Below are 23585 nucleotides of genomic sequence, written 5' to 3'. Positions count from 1 at the left end.
GCTTCATAGCTGAAATGAAATATCCCTGAATATATTTTTCATAAAGGTTTCATGAATTAATAAACGCTCCTGGTATTTTGTTCAGAAATATGTGCAGTTTTCTGTATGACATGAGAATACAGATGACAAAGCAGACACAATTTATGGATAACAACTTCTTTGTTTACTGTAAAGGCAACATTTCGGTATAGATCCTTCTACCTTTGTCAAACAAGGATTACTTGACAAAGGTATAAGGATTCATACCAAAACGTCGCCTTTACAGTAAATAAAGAAGTTGTTATCCATAAATTGTCTACTTTGTCATCCAGTAATACCTATCAAACAATTCGAAAATACTGACGTATGACAAAATGACTCAACTTCGATGTTCTTCACACCAGCTCCGAACTGAAACTGGTAGATATGTTCAAGAAGTAAAATCAGATAGAATATGGCTTGTATGCAAACTAAGATACATAGAGGATGAATACCATCTTGTACTTTTGTGTTGTTTTTGACAATCTCAGGAGTGTGTATATACCAACAAAATACTACTTATATCCACCATTACATAAATTTAACTTACAAATGTCTTAAACAAATCCAGAAACTGTTAAAGATCTTGCAACGTTTGTATAAAGTCAATGCAACCATTTGGGTGAACAATGTATATCGATGTACAGATGTATATATGCTGTTACTCTCTCAAGCATTGATGTAACTGTAGAATGGGCCTTTGGCCTCCACTACTTTATGAATAAAGATAAGGTGAGGGGAAATTGGGTTTAACGTCGCGTCCAAGATTAATGCGCTTATATAGCGACGTGCATGCACGTGTGTGTGTGTGGCTGCTTGTACTAGTCCGGACTGATGCCGATTTAATATATATCATGCCGCAGTTTAACATGGATACCCCACTCAGACACAGTATACTGACTCCGAGCCGACCAGTCCTTGTTTTAGCCCTTTAATGCCGAGCGCCAGACAGGGTAACAACAAGTACCATCTTTTAACGTCTTTTGGTATGACACAGCCGGGGACCGAACCCCGGACATTCCCCTCTCCGGGCGGACGCTCTACCACTAGACCACGGAGGAGGTCGAAGAAAGATAAAGAATGAGAAAATGTTACATCATCATTTTCATAATAGTTGACATTTCAAAGTGACAGGAATTTGATCAGTGAGAGAGTGGAAGGAATTAAGAGGTGATACATTGCTGTCCTGCTCAGTCTTCAGCTATGTTAATTTCCAGTCAGGTTATACAAGTAATGTCTTTTATTTTCAGGAGAAATACGCACAATGAGAGTAAGCAGAGGTTACATACATGTCAATTTAAGAAGGAAAACTTGTATCAAACACAAACGCATGTCTTGATCACTGATGTGACTGGGAATATGATTTATTGTTGATGCTGATGATGACAATAAATGAGGATGTTCATCATACACGTCAGGGATGGAATTTACACAATGTGAAGGTCAAAGTCTGTCTGCACACAAAGTCCCCTTCACACATCTATCATTTTCACACATCTGCCACTTTCACACATCTGCTTCCTTCACACATCTGTCACCTTCACACGTCTGCTTCCATCACACGTCTGCCACCTTCACACGTCTGCTTCCATCACACGTCTGCTTCCATCACACGTCTGCTCCTATCACACGTCTGCTCCTATCACACATCTGCCCCCTTCACACATCTGCCCCCTTCACACGTCTGCTTCCATCACACGTCTGCTTCCATCACACGTCTGCCTCCTTCACACGTCTGCCTCCATCACACGTCTGCCACCTTCACACGTCTGCTTCGTTCACACGTCTGCTCCCATCACACATCTGCTTCCATCACACGTCTGCCCCCCTTCACACGTCTGCTTCCATCACATGTCTGCTTCCTTTACACGTATGCTTCCTTCACACGTCTGCCCCCTTCACACGTCTGCTTCCATCACATGTCTGCCACCTTCACACGTCTGCTTCCATCACACGTCTGCCACCTTCACATGTCTGCCCCCTTCACACGTCTGCCACCTTCACATGTCTGCCCCTTCACACGTCTGCCACCTTCACACGTCTGCCACCTTCACATGTCTGCCCCTTCACACGTCTGCCACCTTCACACGTCTGCCACCTTCACACGTCTGCCACCTTCACACGTCTGCTTCCATCACACGTCTGCCCCCTTCACACATCTGCCACCTTCACCACTTGTTTCCCTATGTTCCCACCCTTCATCATGGACACGAAGGCTTTCCCTGCATTCTCAATGCCTTCCATTACGGTCTCTCGAACCTGAAACATAAGTACATCACCAAAGTTACATGGAATCTGAAATGGCAAGTAAAGTGAACATAGCAACTTTGCAGAAGACTAAACTAAATTTGAAAAAGGGAAATGCCGTAAAATGGATGATAAAAAACGACAGATGAAATTGTCACCCAAACAAAAAATTCTGCCACTGAGGGGAATCCCCTTAGCGGAGGCTAAAATAGGGGTGGCATCCAAATATGTACAAATTCATTGAGAAACTAATCCAGGTAGTTTGATGCCACACAAGAAGAAGAAATATCGAAACCTAGACTATGCCCTTGAGAGGGAGAAGAGACAACTTCTTGCCAGAAAGCAGGGTATGATAATAACAATATTGTTTCCCATCTAGTTGGACTGTGAACTATGTAAATGGAAACGTTAAAAGTGAAATTGGACAAATAAGACAATATAACATACAGTGCTCATTCTTTAATCAATTGTTTCTTTTATATTCTAAAATAAACTAATGCAGGATGCTGCATATTGCTTAAACAAAAACAAACGGTATTAACCCTTGGCCAGCTGTTGGACAAGTAGGTAGTGATATGTTTGTTAATTGGTTTGTTGTTTAACGCCGCACTCAGCAATATTCCAGCTATATGATGGCGGTTGTAAATAATCGAGTCTGGACCAGACAATCCAGTGATTGATATCATGAGCATCAATCCATGCATTTGGGATCGATGACATGCATCAACCAAGTCAGCGAGTCTGACCATCGGATCCCGTTAGTCGCCTTTTATGACAAGCATAGTCACCTTTTACTGAAGTAGGAAGTGATCCAAACAGGATAAAAAGCTTGTGATGAAAAGGTAGCTAAGTGAGTCAACTTTACATGAATGTGTTGTAGTTGACACAGAAGGTTGGAGTAGCATGTTTATTTGACCGTAGTTTTATAAGGCTGGCGTATGTCTGGACTACTCGGTGATAAATAAGGAAAGAGTGAGATTGGTTTAACACCGCTTTTAACAGTATTCCACTCACATCACAGCGTGTCAGCTTAATGTGGGAGGAAAACCCGAAGTGATGCAGGTCTTAGACGTTTACCACTTCGGGGAAACCCACGAGCACGGGTATGGTGCTGACAAACCTAGAAACATAATTGGGGCGAACTGGGAAGTAGGGAAAGTGACGGGATGATGCAGGTTAGTGAACTTTCCTGATTAGACTATAGGCACCGAGTGATAAGGGGTAATAATGAAACAGAACGTGAAGGAATATTTATTTAATCATTTTATGGCTGTGAATACACAAAGTCATTAAGAAAGCAGTCAAATGTAACAAAGGTTATATTTGGGATAACACTTTCTTACTAAATTACAGATTCTAGGGGACACTTTACACTTGTCAGAGGGGTACACAAAGTTCGTGATCTTGACTACCAGTTGTTGAACTTTCATTTTTGTGGATGCCTCGTTGGCTTAGTAGGATCGCTGACTTTGTGTGCTGGCAATTAGGTGCCTCATTCTGGGAGTGTGGGTTCGAATCCTGGATGGGGCTCAACCCAAAACGTACCAGAATCTGTACTTTACTAAGACAGTGTTATACCAAATATAACATTTGTTACCTTTTACAGCTGCTTCGACAATGTGTTGAAATGACTTAACGAAACATGCTTCCATAAATGTTTTTGTTTGTTGTCGGTCTGCCAAAATAGCTACAACCTAAAACTATTGCGAGTGCATGTCACTTGCAGTTTTCACAGTACTTTCCTGCTCGCAAAATTTTCCAGATGTACGATATAGTTTTATACCACATGAATGTATATTTTCCTAACAATTTTGCTACTAAGTTGACATAAGGTGTGAATCTGTCACAGTATCTACATCACCTGCAGCTTCCCTTGTTGCATCATGCCGGCTAGAGTCAGCAGGGCTTCATCAAACTGGTCCGCATAGTTCAGTACAAGGAAGCGATCTCTGCCAGACAGAAACACAATTGTGTGTAATGTTTAAAGAGCCTCTGTGTGAACTTGCTGTAATGCTTCACAACAATGTGAGAGCGTCTTCCTCAAAACCATACTTAATTCCTTTGAATACCCTACCCAGACACATTTCAGACACTGTCAGCATTCCAAACAATTCAGACACTGTCAACATTCCAGACATAATTCAGCAACAGTTGTCAGCATTCCAGACATAATTCAGCAACAGTTGTCATCATTCAAGACATAATTCAGCCACTATCAACAATACCAACACACTCAGACAGCAAAAACATTACTTGAAATGCCCGACCCATGAAGATCTGGGGTAGAATAGGTCTTCAGCAACCCATGCTTGCCATAAAGGTGACTATGCTTGTCGTATGCGGCGACTAACGGGATCGGGTGGTCAGGCTTGCTGACTTGGTTGATGCATGTCATCATTTCCCAATTGTGTGGATTGACGCTCATGATGTCAGTCACTGGATTGTCTGGTCTTGATTATTTACAGACCGCCGTTATATAGCTGGAATATTGCTGAGTGGGGCGTTAAACAACAAATAAACAAACAAACAAACTTGAGACACCCACCTGGTAATGTTCCTCTCCGCCAGGGTTTGCTGGGTGGGTGCTGGGATGGGTGGGGGGTAGGGGACGTCCTTGTTGTACACAGCGATCTGACCACACAGGATCACATGGGAGTCCCGGTTCATCTGGACGTGGACACCACAGTGGGACAATATTGAATGTCTTCTTTCATACCATGTGCACATAAACTACATACAATAGCTACACAATAAATTGCAAAGAACAATGAAGACCGAAGCATGGTTTATTTCACGTTCTATCCTGACGTCATTTCTGGAGATTTGAAAATGTGCTTGCATCTTGATGATGTCATATATTTGACAACATTTTTTTGGAGAGGGAAGTGTCAAGTAAGTTGTTCCCCATAGATGTAGCTATGCCTTGTAAATAAATGCAGTGGCTGAACGATCGCATCCAAATGTTAAAGAGATGTGACAATCGGTATTAGGAGAAAAGGTACAGATGATCAACGTGAAGATTGTGAGAATATGCAGGAATACCAAACTTAACCCACCTGTTCGTAAAATGGACTTGTCCAACATTTCCAAGGTTTGATTCTATTCAGGGAGTCATCATTATCAAAATTAGGGTAAGTACCTTTAAAACTTGTACATTATATCAACATCCTTAAATAGGCTGTACATGATGTTGATATCTCATATAAGAAATAAACGACTCGTGGTCGTTGTTTATCGTACAATAAAACACAGCTGCGCCCCTCATGGTTTATTCTCCCTGCAGTGTTTTACAGTACGTTAAAGAACTTCCACTCGTCGTTTATATCTTAATTAATGGTACATGTAGTTGAAAACTGGTGAGTAAGTTGGTTTATACACCATATTCAGGGTCCGTAACAGAGCACTGAAGTCTCCTACTCACCTGCTGTATGACTTTGTCGCTGATGTCACCGCCGACGTTGTCGAAGTACACGTCTACACCGTCAGGACAGGCCTCCTTCAGTCTATCACTAACATCCTCCGTCTTGTAATTTACGGCAGCATCAAAACCCAGTTGGGATGTGAGATACTCACACTTCTCCTTGCTGCCGCAGATACCAACCACACGCTTGCACCCCTCAGCCCGTGCTATCTGCAGCACACATGAACATCTTCACAAGGGGGCATGTGCTTGTACATTAATATACATGTACCATCTGACTGCAGCACAATATCTTCAGTACCGTATATGACCGTAGATAAGCCGACCTCATAGTTTAGCTGGACCCCTGAAGGTGCTGGGTACAATAGGTCTTCAACCCATGCTTGCTGAAAAAGGCGACTATGCTTGTTGTAAGAGGCGACTAACGGGATCGGGTGGTCAGGCTCACTGACTTGGTTGATGCATGTTGTCGTATCCCAATTATGTGGTTCAATGCTCATCATGTCAATCACTGGTTTGTCTGGTCTAGACTTGATTATTTACAGACCGCCGTCATATAGCTGGAATATTGCTCAGTGCAGCGTTTAACAACAAATAAACAAAACATAGTTAAGCTGAGGTATTAACATGGTCCATGAAATCTGTATCAAAATGTTATGTGTGGTACATAAGCTGTTGTTCATTCACCTGAAGCGATACGATTTAGTTTTTTGACCAACAGAAAAAAATTTGATGAAAGTGAAACCTTTACATAGGCAGACCCCTTGCTACAGAACTTTTTTCTGGTCCTCAAAATCTGACTTATCTATGGTTATATACGGTACCATTTATACTAGGGTTTGCGTATCAGCACATAAATTGTATTGCAATATGTCCAAATAAAGAGAGCTGCATCACGATACATATTGCAATACATATTGGGGCCCAAATGATATATATTTGTACTGTTCAAATGGTACTTCTGACGTGTGTGCTGTTTACATGGCTTAGTTAGGAACCCAGTAGGGATGAAACGGTGCACCGATGCATCGTGAGTTTTCATGCGACAATACGATACACAATACTTTTTGTTTCTGTATCAATACAAGACGATACACTTGTTAAAATATATTATATACTTCTGGGAAGATCAGCTCTGTCCAACAAATCCCCTCAAACTGACATCAGCTATGTCCAACAGATCCCCTTAAACTGAGATCAGCTCTGTCCAATCAATCCCCTTAAACTGACATCAGCTCTATCCACTCAATACTCTCAACCAGAGATCAGCTCTGTCCAATCAATCCCTCAAACTGACATCAGCTCTGACCAATCAATCCCTAAAACTAACATCAGCTATGTCCAACCAATCCCCTCAACCAAAGATCAGCTCTGGTCAATCAATCCCTCAAACTGACATTAGCTCTGACCAATCAATCCCTAAACTAACATCAGCTATGTCCAACCAATCCCCTCAACCAGAGATCAGCTCTGCCCAACCAATCCCCTCAAACTGAGATCAACTTTGTCCAACCAATCCCCTCAAACTGGGAAGATCAGCTCTGTCCAACCAATCTTTTCAACTGGGATCAGCTCTGTCCAACCAATCCCTTAAACTGGGATCAGCACTGTCCAATCAATCCTTTAAACTGAAATCAGCTCTGTCTAATCAATCCCTCAAACTGACATCAGCTGTGTCCAACCAATCTCCTCAAACTGAGTTCAGCTCTGTTCTGAGCTGGTTGTGATAGTGTAATATCATACCCCCACATATTGGGTCACTTACTGTTCAGCTCACCGTGGGGCTGTGATCACTGAAAAGTCCCTCCCATCATTTATAAGTGACCTCTGAGGGGATAAAGGCCTGCACGGCATATCAAACTGACCTGTCCAGCAAGCGACCCTGTTGATCCTGCTGCGGCACTGATGACCATCGTCTGATTGGCTGCTGGGGACACATGACCTTTCACCTTGATTCCAAGGTAAGCCGTGAGACCAGTTACGCCAAGTGCACTCAGTGCCAGAGATGGACGATCTTGGACACTTTCTTTTGGCAGCTTTTAATAGAAAAGGTTCAAACATATTCCTGGTGCATATAAAAAAATCACAACAATACCCAAATACTAGAAGCTTCATGTGACCCATCTTCCATAATCCAGAGTATTATATCCCCATTCAATTATGATAAGTACCTTGGACCAATTTGCTACGATAGCTTCGTTAGGGACGAGCCAAAATTCACTCAAGTGACTGCTCATGGCGCTATATTATTATTAGTCCAGACAATGGATCAGTGTGCACTCAAACAAATGTAACATGTATTTTGGTCGGGGGAGGCGTCCGTTGAAAAATGTTACTTGTTCTTTTGTCGAGGGAGGCAACCTTGAAAAAAATGGTACATTTATTAGGGTAGTGGTTGGTGGCCATGAAAAAATGTTACATATATTTTGGTCAGGGGTGGCTGCCATTGAAAAAATGTTACATGTAATTTGGTCGGGGGAGGCGGCCATAAAAAAAGTTACATGTATTTAGGTTGGGGGAGGCGCTCATTGAAAAATGTTACATGTATTTGGGTTGGTGGAGGCGGCCTTTCAAACAATGTTACATGTAATTTGGTCGGCGAGGCGACGATGAAAAAATGTTACCTACAATGACTGGGCGTCAACAAAATTTGAAACAGTCCAAAGACCAATGCTCCTCCCCTGCCCATAACACATGAATATAAGTCCTCAGAGGAGGCAATAATGTAACCTATGAAACCAGTAGGTCTCAAGTCGGAGTATTTTGCTCCTTCAAACAAAATAATCCAGGTGCAACCATTCATTAACATAGGTACCTTTTTCAGCTGGCTAGCTGCCTTGACAAAGACATTCGTCCATGGCCAGTCAAAGTTTGATGTAACATAGTCCCCTTGCTTGAGGCCCTCGTCCTTGCTTGCCGTCACAACGCCGATACCTAGCCAGTGCACGGTGTCTCCGATCTGCAGGGGAGTCAAATACTCTGCCCCTGTGTCCTCATTTAGACAACATCTCTGAAAAATTAAGTGAGTAGGTCGTCAATCAACTTCCCAAGGCAAGGGAGTTCATGGACTATAAAAATCCAGTTTCCACCCTGGCCGAACTAGACTGGAATTTCGTGGCTCGATCGTAGCGCCACCAGTGGCTATTACGAGTTATGTCCCTTCCGTGTCCCTCCTACTGACCAATCAGATTCCACCTCTCAAATCACTTGATATTTGCTTCAAACAAAATGGCGCTGCCCAGTCAAGACAATCAATATTGTAATAAAATGGGTCTTACCGCGATAAGTGCATCAAATAACGTGAGCACCATTATGCAGGGCCTCTGCTCCATTATTTTTAAGGAATGGAGAGTTACTCGGACATTCCCCTCTATGTCATTGTTTCTGACCATGGGCAGTGAACTTGACATGACAATATACTCCATCATGTCCAGGTAAAAATGTGTTATAAGAATAATACGAGCAAGGGACACAACATGAGTTTCATGAAAAAAGTTTCTCCTTGCTTATACAGAGCTCCAGATAACTATTTGAGCAAATGAGTTTTTACTCTAGGGTTTCTATTTTAATTGGGTCATTACATTTTTCATTGGGTAACCAATATTTTTTCACTCATCTATTCATCACTCTATTGCATTTTTTCTAAAAATTAGTGAACATTTTTAGATTTCAATAAAATGAAAACATGTTTTAGATGTATATAACTGTCCTAAATATATACGCGCTTGACTCAAAAGGTAAATTATCCCGTAATCATGTTTCAGAAATTAGCTTCTTTGAACGTATGCTGGAAAAGCTCATTGGGTATTTACGCATGCTGTGTTGATACATTTGAGCTTTACATTTAATGCATGCATTTCTGTACGCAAGTTAATTGAAAGTAATTGGGCTTTGAATATTTGGGGGTGGGGTATTTTACGCAAATACGCTGCTTATCTGTAGCTGTGTGTATATGACATGCTTACAAACGCTGGGTCGACAGAGAGGTAGAGGGTTTTGACCAGAGCCTCTCCGTCCTGGAGCTTGTCTGATGAAGGAGTCTCACAGCCCTCTACATCAAAGTTGTCATCAGTAGGTTCCCCATTCACCCCTGAAAAGGACCAGGAGGTTTTAGTAGAAGGGATTTTAGAAACTGAATGCGAAACACCATGAGACCAAAGCTCAAGGGTTGAGTGAGTGATTTGGGTTTAACGCCGCTTTTAACAGTATTCCAGTTATATCACGGCATGTCAGCTTGATGTGGGAGGAAAGCCCAAAGTAATGCAGGTCTCAGACGTTTACCACTTCGGTAAAACCCACGAGCACGGGTATGGTGCTGACAAACCTTGAAATATAATCGGGGCAAACCGGGATTCGAAACCACAATCATAGGTTTCTTGTGTGCCCAAAGGACGCAACTCTGCATAACGAATCGCGGCGCCTTAGACGACTGGGCCAGCCGTGCCCCTTTAGATGCTCAGAAGACATGCACAAATAACCCCCTTTCTATGTTAAAAAATCAGTGTGGCTACGAATATTTAATCGACAGGCATAATTTCCCTGGCTTTGTACTTGGCAATGCCCTATAGACACTTGTTTCGGGATAGCATACACAAATTTCAAAGTTTACAAAATTTTGGTGAAACAAATTTGCTCTAAGTATGGTCACTTAATTGAGTGAGTAAGTGAGTGAGTTGGGTTTGACGCTGCTTTTAACATTATTCCAGTTATATCACGGGGTTATGGTAACTTAAAGTGTGAACAGGATCAATTATTAGCTCTACCATGGCATTACCGGTAATACATACAGGCTAACCAGACAATGTGTATGGGATTTTACAATAGGGTGTCTATCCTATTTCACAGCTTTCTATTATGATGTGTAAACATGGCACTGCGTAATGTATGTGTATATAATGATATGGGTGTAGTGTATTTTCACATATAGGAAGTAAGAGAAATAAAAAACTGTCTATATATATTACAAAATGATAAGCAATGTTGCTCCAGAATATCTGTGTAAGCTTGTTCTGAGTCAGACAGATGTAGATAATCACATTAAGAAATGGTATGCAGTTACAAGAAATGTTTTGCAAGACTTCGCTTTGCTGTAAATCCTTTCTCCAGCTACCACCTATGGAGTCTGTTACAAGATGATGTTAAGCATTCTAGCATGGACGCTGGTTTAAAAAGCATTGCATACTTCGGAATATTGCACATATTTTGACTTAAATTACAGTACTCAATACTGTAAAATTGTTCATGCTTGTTTAAGAATTGGGTGAAGCGATCTTAATACTCATTAAGTAGAAAGAAATATTTAAAATATTGCAGCATGTCAGTGTGATTTTTATTTGAAGTCTCGACTTCACTTGTTCTACTTATTGTTTTTTGTTGTTTGTTGTTTTACGCAGCACTCAGCAATATTCCAGCTATATATATATGACGGAAGTCTGTAAAAAAATCGTGTCTGAACCAGACAATCCAGTGATTGATATCATGAACATCGATCCACGCAATTGGGATACAATAACATGCATCAACCAAATCAGCTAGTCTGACCACCTGATCCTGTTAGTCGCCTCTTACGACAAGCATAGTCGCCTTTTACGGCAAGCATGAGTTGCTGAAGACCTATTCTACCCCGGGTCTTCATGGGTCAGAATCTACTACACAACCGGTTTTCATCTGAAAACAGCATTGTATAGTAACAGGAATTTAACACAGAGATAACAACAACAACATACTTATATCTGTCCAAAATATTAAAGAAAATAGGTCGATTTGTACATTGAGTTTGACTGCATATTAAGCTTATGTGAATATGGCTGTAGTTTTGGTAACTTGTGTGGTCTTCTTGCTATATAATTTGTGTTGCTTCTTGACCTTAAACTTTTGATGTCTACACAAATGACACTCGGAGTTGTATTTTAATAAGCAGTTAGGCCCGTTTACCAATCGATCTCTGGTAAAGTTGAATAAAATATGTTTAAACTGACATATACGCCCACAAAGTACAGACACCCTGATGTTTATGCCATTTACTGTTGATGCAACCATAACAGATTCAACACTGTAATTTCAAAGGAAAACTATCTGTGTGTATAATACCAGAGACCATATAAATAGATTTCTATCTATCTATATAAAATCTCTTTTATGGTCTCTGATAATACAGACAAGTTTATTCAGTAATAAAGGCCATTGGCCCACAATACAATAATATGAATATTTAAATATCCTGCATACAATGGTATTATTATTAAATAACTGTTCTCATTTCTCATTGTAAAAGTTTCTGTTAAGAAAAGACCAATGTTAAATATAGCAAGTCTTTCTGTAGATTTCAAAAGGTGGATATTTTTTTCAGTTGTTGGATAATCTGTATAATATGGAGGTATATGTTGCTTTCTGAGCTGGAAAAACAAAGGAAATCTGACTGTGTATAATACATTGTTACCCTATTTTTCTATAGAGAATATATTTCTGAGTAAAGAATTTCATAAAAACTTCTGTGTACTATTGTCAACTAGATTTATGACACATCACATCATTCACATTATTCATAAACTTGCTATATATTACCAGGTCGAGATTTCAGAAACACTCTCTTATTGACATCTTGAGGCATTGTACCAACAGGCCAGTTTCATCTGTCACTGTGTTGGACTTTGGCACCTGATCGAAGGGAGTTAACTCTCACCGGAGCTCGACTTGTTTTTGTATACCACTGAAATTATTTTGATGCCTTGATGGTGTTTGTATTTTCTACTGAAAACTTTTAGGGATATTTGATTTATTAATTTTTTTCTTGAACTTTGAAGATTATAATAAGTCAATCTCATTAAAATCAGATCTTAGCGCTTTGTTTAGCGGTAGCGAGAACTATGATCTGATTTTATTGAGATTGATAATAAGTTGACATTTTGTCACAACTACGGAATCCTTTTAGGGCCACTTTTCTTTTTTAATTAATTACTGGAACTTTCAATATAGCAAGCTGAAATTTCACGACACATACGGTGAATCTTAAATTTTCAACTTAGTATCTTGAAACTTCAAATTAGTTTGTAAATAAACACAAGTGGCTTTAAAGGGCTTCCGTACACAACTACTGCTTGTTCACAATTTGTCCTCAACAGTGCAATAAGCAAACAAAATATGTATACTATATACCCTTCAATACGTCACTAGTGTTATGTGAAGCTTAGTATCGCTCTTGAAATTTCATTCAACTTGTTATACTGAAATTTCAACTTATGTATCTTGAAATTTCAACATAGCAAGAACAAAATATAAAAGCAGGTTGTCCTAAAACATTTCCGTAATTTCTGGTCACATAACATTTTCATCTGATCGAGTGACCTGAAAAAAGTTTTTCACGTCTTGTCGTAGATCTAATCATTAAAGACGTGAGCTTATATTTTGACAACAGCACCTCCCGTATTTTCGTAACTAAACGTAAATTATCCAAAATCATATTACAAATGAGGTTACAGGGAGTAAAACGATATTCCATGTTCGTTTTATTGGAAGTCACAAACTCAGAGCATTGCTTTTGTAGTAGTGACTTCCAACAGGAGCTTTGAAACGGGCGCGGCACAGCGATGAATGGAGTTCACATCCGGTTAATCCGCAATGTAGTTAAACCGTTGTCGTTTCCGGTGGCGGGAACGAGCTAAAGAAGATGGTTATTGATTATGTCTTGGTAGTAAGTGTTTTGTCGCTGTCAATGATATCCAAGTCGTTGCTCGTGCACCTACATTAATAAAGGTACCATTTATTCAGTAACAATACCGAATATCCTCCTGTCTCTGCAAATGAGGCCATATGTAATCGTGTTGTATGTCGTTTCACCTCATTGCATCGATAATATGCTACTAGTCCATGCCTTCCTTTGGAACAAGTTTTACCTAAAATGGTTCATTTCGTCTCTTCATATATCTTTTATATTGTGGGATGTAAGCAAAAAATACTTTATGAATACATTGCTGCATCGTCCTGGGGCAAGAGTATCAACTATCCTCAATCAAAGTATAGTTTACTTTGATATAGACGAGTGGACACTCTCGCCTCGGGAAGATGACATCACTGTAGACATCAACCTCAAGTCAAACTGTGTATCAGTGTTTTTGTACTCAACAGAATCCCAACTATGACATGTGAGCAAACTACACAAATACATGTTAATTATCTTTTAATCAGAGCTACAGATAAGCTGTGTATTTGCGCAAAATACCCCATAAAAATATTCAAAACCCAATTACTTTCAATTAAATTGTGTACAGAAATGCATGCATTAAATGAAAAACACAAATGTATAAAAACAGCATGAGTAAATACCAAATGATTCTTTGTCAGCATGCGCACAACAGAGCTAATTTCCGAAACACAATTATGAGCTAATTTACCTCCGAGTCAAGCCTTTAGTTAGTTACCCTTATCTACATCTAAACCATTATTATATTTTGTTTTGAGATTTTAAAATATTAGCTCATTTTGGGAAAAACCCAGTGATGAATAGATGAAAAAATATTGGTTACCCAATGAAAAATGTAATAATCCAATTCAAAGAGAACCCTTCGAGTAAGAACTCAATTGCTAAAAAAGTTATCTGGAGCTCTGTTTTAAATAAGTGGAACAGGATAAGGACCCAAGGTTTAAGCAGCTCTTCTGTATGCTGGTTTCTACTTTTGAGGGACTGTAGCCCAGTGGTTAAAGCATTCGCTTGTCACGCCGAAGACCCAGGTTCGATTCCCGACATGGGTACAACGTGTGAAGCCCATTTCTGGTGTCCGCCGCCGTGATATTGCAGGAATATTGCTTAAAGCAACGTAAAATCAAACTCTCTCTCTCTCTCTCTGCTTTTGAGTGTGAAAGAATCATGCATCCGTTATTATGTATTACCAGTTAGATCTATAACAATGTAATTAGGTTGTTCAAAGAAAAACACAGACCTGTTGTAAATATGTACATAGTGTTTCTTCTTGAAAAAATGCCTGCCTTTTGTTGATCAACTCGCACTGACATCTTGAATATTACTAGTTTGTAAATATTTGTTTATAGTATCCATTAGGGCTGGCTGTCAATATAGATTATAGATATCAATAATTGCTAACTAAATATCCAACAGTTATCAATAAATATCGGAGAAGTAACTGTGAGCAAATATGCAAGAAAATCCCAAAAGAAATCAACATATTTCATGCCACTTATGAGCAGTGACACATTTATGCATAGATTACTTTGAGCATGTTGAGGACACTTGAGTTATAACAAAAACAGTTGTTTTCCCTCTTCGACAGTTTACATTAGTGACACTAACAAGTCTGTTTCGGTAAATCCAAACTTTATTTCATGACAATAGTTTATGTAAGTTATTAAAGATTACAACTATTTCATATCGATAACCATTAATATATCTTCTCATGCTCGTTAAGTCCTATTATCGATCTTTTTTGCCAGCTCTAGTATTCATATAGCCAAGTGGCTGACAGTTTGCTTGTCTTGGGGAAGACCTGGGTCTCCCGAGCATCTATTTTGTTGGAATATTGCTTCTCTTCCTGAAGACAGTTTGTTTCTTTTTTTTTAACAGAATGTAACCTACAACAACACTGAAAATGGCAAGTTTGCAAGGGGAGGAAACTCCTGATGGGGATTGCACATCGCCGACAGCTAAAGCTGTAGCAGAACTGAAACAAGTCTGTCAAGAGAAGTGGGAGGCTGTTAAGACAAATCATGAATTGATTACAAAAACCAGTGATCCCAAAACTGTAGATGATGTTTCTCCCCTTTTAGCAATTTTGCAAGAAAAGGAGAAACGATTGAAGGGTGAGATTGAGACTGTAAAAAACTCAAAGCCTAGTATCTTACCTGAAAATCCTGACATCCTCAGAGAAGTGCTGAGAAAGGACCTTACCAAGAGTATATCCCAACTGCAGGAAGTTTTAACCTTGGTAAACAGTCAGAAAAAAGAGCTGACTCAGCAAATATCCCGTGAGGAAGAAATTCAGAGACAATTGCAAGCGGTTCATACTTGTCTGGAGATTAAGCTGGAGGGTATTGCTAACAATGACGAGGAAGAGGTCACCATGTCGTCTGTGATGTCCGAACTTGATTTAAAGATTCGGAAAGGGGAGACAATGAACAGGAGTTTGACAAAGAGGCTGGTGCATTTTGTCAACGAACATTTCCCTTTGCCAAGTGTTGAAGAGGTAAAGGCTGGGAAGAAGAAACTACGATCGAGTGACAAGAAGATATCCATGGAAAATCTTGTCCCGTTTAAAGTGGTGCTTCAAGAACTGATGAATAAGTGTATCGACGAACCACACGACCCTTATGTGATAATTACTAACCGATTCTGGCCACCGTACATTGAACTTTTGTTGCGATGTCAGATAGTGCTTCGACATCCTGAGGATGACCAAAGAATCAAGCTTGTTCCATTTCATTTATGAGGTTGTGGTAAAAAGATGATGGCCTTGCATTACCCTTGTACTGATGACCACCTCCGTGTTCTAGTGGATACACTGTATAGAACGTCTGCGAGAGAGTGGAAGCTTGGTGGTTCTAGCCCTGGCCTTGACATACCAAAAGATGGTACTTGATGCCACTCTATCTGGCGCTCGGAAATATGGGGGTAAAATAAGGACTGGTTTGTTTGGAGTATACTGTGTTTTAGTGGGATGTCCATGTGAACTATGGTATGTCACTGTCCTACACTATAAAACCGGGATGACTCAGACTTGTACATATCTGCTGTATGAGTGCAATAATCTTGAATTTCAACACTCCGCGATGCTGTGCTGACTCCCAGATATGTCACATTGGGGTTTATGGACAAAACCCTTAAAACTGTTTTGCCCCATTTCAAAATTTTTTTCCTAGTCTTCTGGCTAATTGTTTTTGTTTGAAACAAGTCTGATCCTGTTGCTAAGGCTTATAAAACTAATGTTTTCCAACTTTTAAACAATAAAACTTTGGTTAGTCAGCAGGAAAATTACTCTCTTATAAGCTGGGGGAGGGCATTGCCCAAAGGCACATTTGATTTCTATGGGGATGGGGATTATTTTGAGAACTATTTTTTCCCCAGTTGTATCCAACAATCTTTTTATTTACTGAGGACAATCAAACAATCTATTCATTGTCACTAATATCACCAAACAATTTGACATCTGAGTATTTTCCACAAAACAAATTATGCATTGATTTCACCATTGCCAATAAACCATTCATTCGGGCATATTTCTGAAAACATTATTTTTAAAATCTCTCTCTTCTAAGTTCACTCCAGGGGCACGGGTGGCCCAGTCGTCTAAGGCGCCACAATTCGCTGTGCAGAGTTGCATCCCTTGGGCATGCCAGAAACCTATGATTGTAGGTTTGAATCCCGGTTTGCCCCGAATCTGTTTCTAGGTTTGTCAGCACCATACCAGTGCTCGTGGGTTTCACTGAAGTGGTAAATGTCTGAGACCTGCATCACTTCGGGCTTTCCTCCTACATTAAGCTGACACACCGCGATATAACTGGAATACTGTTAAAAACTCACTCACTCACTAAGTTCTCTCCCCCTACCCCACTGGAAATCAAATGGATGTTCCCTAATAGTGGTTATTGTGTTTTTTGCCAATTACCTGGGTGTATCCCTATGATAAGATTAATATTTTTAATTCTAAATCCAAATTTTAAGAGCACAAGGCCATTTTCTACTTTTGAGTTCTTCCATGTGTACTCACCTACATTAATCATGTTATGCTGAGACTATATGTAGTAGTACAGTAGAAGAGAGACAGTCATAGTGTTGTTCATGTGACATTTGGGAAAAGGTCCCTGGTCATACCAGGAAGCTGTATAGAATTATGTATGTGTATATATTGTTTGTAAGCAATGTTTATCGTCATCATATGAATGTTCTAAGGCATATATATAAATGTATATTTGTATGAAAAACAATCTCAACAGACTATGATAGACTTTCAGAGAATCAGTTTGTTGCCTGGAAAATGTTCCCACTCTGTTGTTTACACTTAATAAATGGTAAGGGGGCGGTCAAGTAGCCTAGTGGTTAAAAGTTCGCTCGTCATGCGGAAGACCCGGGTTCGATACCCGACATGGGTACAATGTGTGAAGCCCATTTCTGGTGTCGCCCGCTGAGATATTGCTGGAATATTGCTAAAAGCGGCATAAAACCATACTCACTCACTCACTAATAAATGCTAAGGCATGATAGAGTGAGAAATTATAGGGCTTTGAATTGTACAAGGTATTTACTTGACACTTGTGTAGGTATGATAAACCAAAGACACTATTTTGTGCACCCATGAAGATCCGGGGTAGAATAGGTCTTTGGCAACCCATGCATGACATAAGAGGTGACTATCCTTGTCAAAAGAGGCGACTAACGGATCGTGTCAGACTTATGATGCATGTCATCGTATCTCAATTACGTGGATCGATGCTCATGATGTCAATCACTGGCTTGTCTGGTCCAGACTCGATTATTTACAGACTGCTGTCAAATAGCTGGAATAATGCTGAGTGCGGCGTTAATCAACAAACAAACAAACAAACAAACATTATTTTGTGATCATACAATATATATTACTATGCTAAGTTCACAATATAATATGCCCCTATGGGGATTCTGGGTTCAAATACTAGTATGTGTCCCCAGAAACCTAGGTGACTACTTAAAACATCCCAATCGTGTGGATCGATGCTCATGATGTCAATCATTGGATTATCTGGTCCAGACTGGATTATTTACAGACCTCCGTCATATAGCTGGAATATTGCTGAGTGCAGCGTTAATCAACAAACAAACCAACTTAAAACATGGGTAGTCAGACTCAGTGTATTGAGCAGATCCTTGTCACAATATTGTTCACTGGTGTCAGATTTGTTGAACCAGCTGAAGTAAAGATAATGAACATAATTAGTACAATTTTGGAAACAATCCATAATACATGTATATCAATACAGGATGAAGCGCATCATCTTGTTGATTTCGAGTTGCTTCTGTGATTTGTTTCAGCCTTGTATGAGTTTTGTTGAACCAGCTGAAGTAAAGATAATGAACATAATTAGTACAATTTTGGAAACAATCCATAATACATGTATATCAATACAGGATGAAGCGCATCATCTTGTTGATTTCGAGTTGCTTCTGTGATTTGTTTCAGCCTTGTATGAGTTTTGTTCAATAGCTGACACTCCTAGTCACTTCGCCCTGTTCTTTGCTTGCCAACCAACAAACCGTTTCGTACATTGCCAAGGCAGAAAGAACACGACTGGCCTTGTTACTCGTCATAATGTCTTATGGGTTCCGAAAAGAAACAAAAGTTTGTCTGTATATCAGTACTTGACGCTGACCAAAATTTGTCACTGGTCCAAAGGACCAGCACAAAAAAATCAACTGGTCCTGTTGGATCTTACTAATCACAATGGAGCTTCGAGTTAAGACTTGATCTATCCAAATTTCAAAGTCATACAAACCTACTTTGTTCCTTCCCAAAATACCACTGGACCACCATTTGTTTAGTTTTACTGGTCCTTAAGAAAATATACTGGACTCGGACCAGTGTTAGTATCGAGCACTGTCATATGTTATGAAAAATACAATGGGGAGTGATTGTTGATATTAATGTCAGTGTTTGAAATTAAGCGGGGTCCATTGTTGTTGTTTTTTATTGCAGTATTTGAATCTAGGGACTCCCATGATCTTCAACGCTTTTTTAGGGTTGTGATTTACATGCTTAACATGCTTAAGATTGAACACTGTCATATGAACATTGTCATTCTGAATTAAAAAAACCAAACTTGGTTCCTTTCGAAAGTGAAAGTTTTTTGTTACTTCTATTTGGTAATATTCGTTTGGGAGGAGAGATAACTCGACCACACTCTAGTTCATGCAGTGGTAATGTTTCCTATTCAATAAGGCTGTTGAATAATCATTGCTATATGGTTCTGACTCGAGTATTTAACGGCCGCCGCCATATAGCTGGGATATATTTGTGTGTGCGACGTTAAACAGTGACTAATCACAATTCAAGATACTTTTTATGCATGGTAATTTTAGGATATGGTAGGTCCCTGTGTTTCTGCTTCTCTTGCTAGTCACCAATGAGGCTGGTGTTGTGGGTCCCGTTTCACGATTTTAGCGCTACAGATATCGTATAAATGTTACTACGATTGCCTTAGCACGAACATCGCGGGCGGGCGCCAGGGCGCAAGTCACTGTGCGGAGTTGCGTCCACTGGGCACACCAGAAACCTATGATTGTGGGTTCGAATCCTGGTTCGCCCCGGTTATGTTTCTTGGTTGGTCAGCACCATATCCGTGCTCATAGGATTCACCGAAGTGGTAAACGTCTGAGACCTGCATCACTTCGGGCTTTTCTCCCGCATTAAGCTGGCACACCGCGATATAACTAATACTGTTAAAAGCGGCGTTAAACCCAACTCGCTCACTCTTTATAACGTGAATCACATGGCTTGACCGCAAATTCTTTGATTGGCATTGTAAGTTGTGTAAGGTTATGAAGCAACTGTACTGATGACAACCTCTTGATTTATATCTGCGACTGTTGCAGGTATTAGCACATCTTTCAAGCACGGGGACGCCTCCGAGTAATGTTAACCATACAATTGCTTGTTATCACTTAACATATCATTATGTGACACTCTCTGCTCTTCAAGGGCGGTCAGGTAGCCTAGTGATTAATCCGTTCGCTCGTCACGCCGAAGACCCGGGTTCCATTCCTCATGGGTACAATGTGTGAAGCCTATTTCTGGCTTCACACTGTGATATTGCTGGAATATTGCTAAAAGCGGCGTAAAACCATACTCGCTCACTGCTCTTCAGGGTGTGATGACCCTAACTACGACATGTTATTTATCGAATGCTTGGTATATATGAGTGTTTACTCCAAACATTGCTTGTGATAAATGAAGTAAATGAAATAAAGCAATTTAATTCCGTTTTCATGTTTTTATACATTATAGCAAAGCTATGCTTTTCATTATGTGACACTCTCTGCTCTTCAGGGGCGGTCAGGTAGCCTAGTGGTTAATGCGTTCGCTCGTCACGCCGAAGACCTGGGCTCGATTCCCGACATGGGTACAATGTGTGAAGCCCATTTCTGGTGTCCCCCGTCGTGATATTGCTGGAATATTGCTAAAAGCGGCGTTAAACCATACTCACTCACTCACTCAAGAGATGGGTACAAAATGTCCGATTGGGTATTGTTTTACCACAGCCCTGGCAAAACGTATTCAGATACATGTCTTAAACAATGTGGTCATGCATACACTGAAGTTATATCTTTATTAAACCATATGAAAAGTCCGAAGGAATGCAAACATTAGTGACTTGTAGTGCAACCATTGGAATTCCAGATAATATTTGTCATTAAACAATACGGCGGGGGTCACGAGAAATGGTTGAAACCGCAGTAAGCAGAAGCATTGATCCAGCGTCTGATTATCCTGTATATCTTGGACACACGGATTGACTTTTTTACAGTCTTTTGCAACTGTGATGCTTATATATTTGGTTATTTTCGCTTAATTGATTTATTGTTGTAAGAAGAAGGTGGATATTGTCATTGTACTGTCATTAGTGGATGAATCATTTATTAATGATATCAAAGTTACTGATATTTCGTTGGACCTCAGACTCTAAAGACAAGCAGATACACATATCTGCTATTAACTCGTACTTATTTTTTAATTTGATCCAACAGCGGTTTTCGTATACTTTGACCTTGACATCTGGATTGATCCGCATTGGTAACCAGCTGCCTACTTGTAAATTTTGCAAAACCAATTTTTGTTCTCCCAACTGTACAAATAATTTGTCTAGAGCTGCGTATTTCTATTCGTCACTACTCGCCTCTTTCCGTAACCTGCAAGAAGACTCGTCCCCCTATCGATGAATGTTATGTGTGAAAATACGACAAACCAATCAGAATGCGCGTATAATTTCAGGTTCTTCGTCAAAGAATCCCCCAGAAATAAACTTTGATTTTGCATATGTCTTGCATCTAAAAATATAACCAAGGCACAATTAAATGTGTTCAATCATACTGTATCATTCCGCATGTCCCGATGTGCTTTAAATTGCATCTGAAATATATATAATATATGGGGAAATAAATGTGGACAATTACGCAACGAGTTGACAATTGTTTTAGGTATGCCCGTTTGGGCGAAGACGGAACCCGGTCGCAAAAATGGCCATGATAGGGGCACGAGTCGCTATTCCGCTTGTCCCGGAATAACACGAGTTCGGCTTGTCCCGGAATAACACGAGTTGGTCACGAATGGCGTATTTCATATGGAATGTAGATGGAATTCCGAACTAGGTTGCTTACCAGTTACCAAACTTGAGTGGTTCACTACGGTGGGCCTCTACACAGTGGTTTATTACACTGAAAGATTTCGTAACTAAGATGATAGCAGTAGCATTTGAAATCTGGCTTTAATGGTTCAATATCAATCTAAAATTAGAAGTCGTTTCTTGTAAATTATTCGTGAAAGTATATTGCAACCCCAGTTCAAAGCATATTTTTTTCAATCCCTTAAAATGAAAATGATGTATTCGTTCATTGCATATTTATCCTTTCTGTTCCAATAGATACTTCCTGAGAACGTACGGAGTTTTCTTCAACATTGTCTTCAGTTTTGTATGAAGGTTGTCTATATTTAGAAAATATTTGTTTGTATGAGCAATATCATTTTCATTTTCTGATGTAAAGATTATGATGTCGAATTTCAGTGTATATTTTGCTCAACTGTACCCAGCAGCGGTAGAAACTAACAGTTTTAGTCCACTAGTCCTTTTAATGATAACATATAGCAAAACCCTTAAAAAAGGGCAAATTTCTACTTGTCCTTATGATACCTTAACTATTGGGCAGTTCAGCAAGGACTATAGGACTAGTGCCAATTTCTAACGCTGATTGGTAACTTGACCTTTAAATTACACAGAATTCATAGATATAATTACACTGCACAGTCAAGTACATATTTAAGTCGCGTAAACAAAATCTGTGGACCTAATTGTGTTCATGTATGTCATAAAAATGGCCGCCATTTTGTATGTTATGGATGGTGCAATTGAAATCTGCCGTTCAGCGATTCCATACCGTGCTTAAATAACGACTGGATGGCTGCAGTGGTTTTGTTGGTTGGTTTGTTGTTTAACGCCGCACTCAGCAATATTTCAGCAATATTCCAGCTATATAACGGCGGTCTGTAAAATAATCAAGTCTGGAACAGACAATCCAGTGATTGATATCACGAGCATCGATCCACGCAATTGGGCTCGATGGCATGCATCTACCAAGTCAGCGAGCCCGACCACCCGATCCCGTTAGTCGCCTTTTACGGCAAGTATGGGTTGCTGAAGACCTATTCTACTCCGGAATCTTCACGGGTCAGAGGCACATAAAGATATAAAACACATTGATTTCAAGTAATTTATTAGGAGAATTAATTTGATTAAATTTTTAATTTTTCAAAACAAAATGCATGTGTGCGAAAAAAGTCCAAAACTTCTCTGACACAGAAAACAAATTCTTACATTATCATAAAAGGAAAACCGAGGATTTTATCCACCATCGCCATCTTAGTCGACTTTTGAAATAACACTAGGTTTGAAGCAAGCCTTTGGCATGGACCACCTACGAAGCCATCTCTCGATTCGTTTCACGCTTGTCATCGGTTTTCACAAGGAATGCAGAAAACGCGGTGAATAATAATAAAATACGAATATTCATGACGCTTTCTTCAAGCAACAACTTTTATCATAAACATGTACATTTAAAGGAGATTAGCCAATATAGTCCAAATGGTTCGTCCGAAAGGTAAAAAAAACTGGCAGAGCAAATAAATCCAAAGTCTATCTCTCCGTGAAGAAT

The 23585-nt window shown here is 39.8% G+C and overlaps 2 protein-coding genes across 4 annotated transcripts; one reads left to right on the top strand and one right to left on the bottom strand.

Annotated features, from left to right (window-relative positions):
• Positions 1–1266: 1266 nt before the first annotated feature.
• Positions 1267–12369, bottom strand: LOC124151475 (prostaglandin reductase 2-like). Of its 2 annotated transcripts, XM_048403306.1 has the most exons (9): positions 12251–12369; positions 9652–9776; positions 8502–8696; positions 7552–7722; positions 5687–5896; positions 4811–4932; positions 4127–4214; positions 2185–2277; positions 1267–2133 (listed from the first exon to the last, which is right to left on the bottom strand). In XM_048403306.1, exons 1-9 carry the CDS (start codon positions 12294–12296, stop codon positions 2119–2121), a joined length of 1065 nt encoding a protein of 354 aa, XP_048259263.1. In that variant the 5' UTR covers positions 12297–12369; the 3' UTR covers positions 1267–2118. The 2 variants fall into 2 exon arrangements, with proteins under 2 accessions (XP_048259263.1, XP_046379919.2); XM_046523963.2 differs by having other exon boundaries at positions 1267–2277.
• Positions 12370–13304: 935 nt separating this feature from the next.
• LOC124151474 (centromere protein K-like) lies at positions 13305–20643 on the top strand. 2 transcript variants are annotated; one of them, XM_046523962.2, is made up of 2 exons: positions 13305–13376; positions 15261–20643. In XM_046523962.2, the coding sequence occupies exon 2, from the start codon at positions 15286–15288 to the stop codon at positions 16120–16122; it is 837 nt and encodes a 278-aa protein (XP_046379918.1). In that variant the 5' UTR covers positions 13305–13376; positions 15261–15285; the 3' UTR covers positions 16123–20643. The 2 variants fall into 2 exon arrangements, with proteins under 2 accessions (XP_046379918.1, XP_046379917.1); XM_046523961.2 differs by having other exon boundaries at positions 13305–13438.
• Positions 20644–23585: the final 2942 nt, after the last annotated feature.

Source organism: Haliotis rufescens, unplaced genomic scaffold (genome assembly GCF_023055435.1).
Source record: "Haliotis rufescens isolate VD_foot unplaced genomic scaffold, xgHalRufe1.0.p SCAF_3, whole genome shotgun sequence".
NCBI lineage: Eukaryota > Metazoa > Mollusca > Gastropoda > Lepetellida > Haliotidae > Haliotis > Haliotis rufescens.
This window is presented reverse-complemented; position numbering and strand designations above follow the sequence as displayed.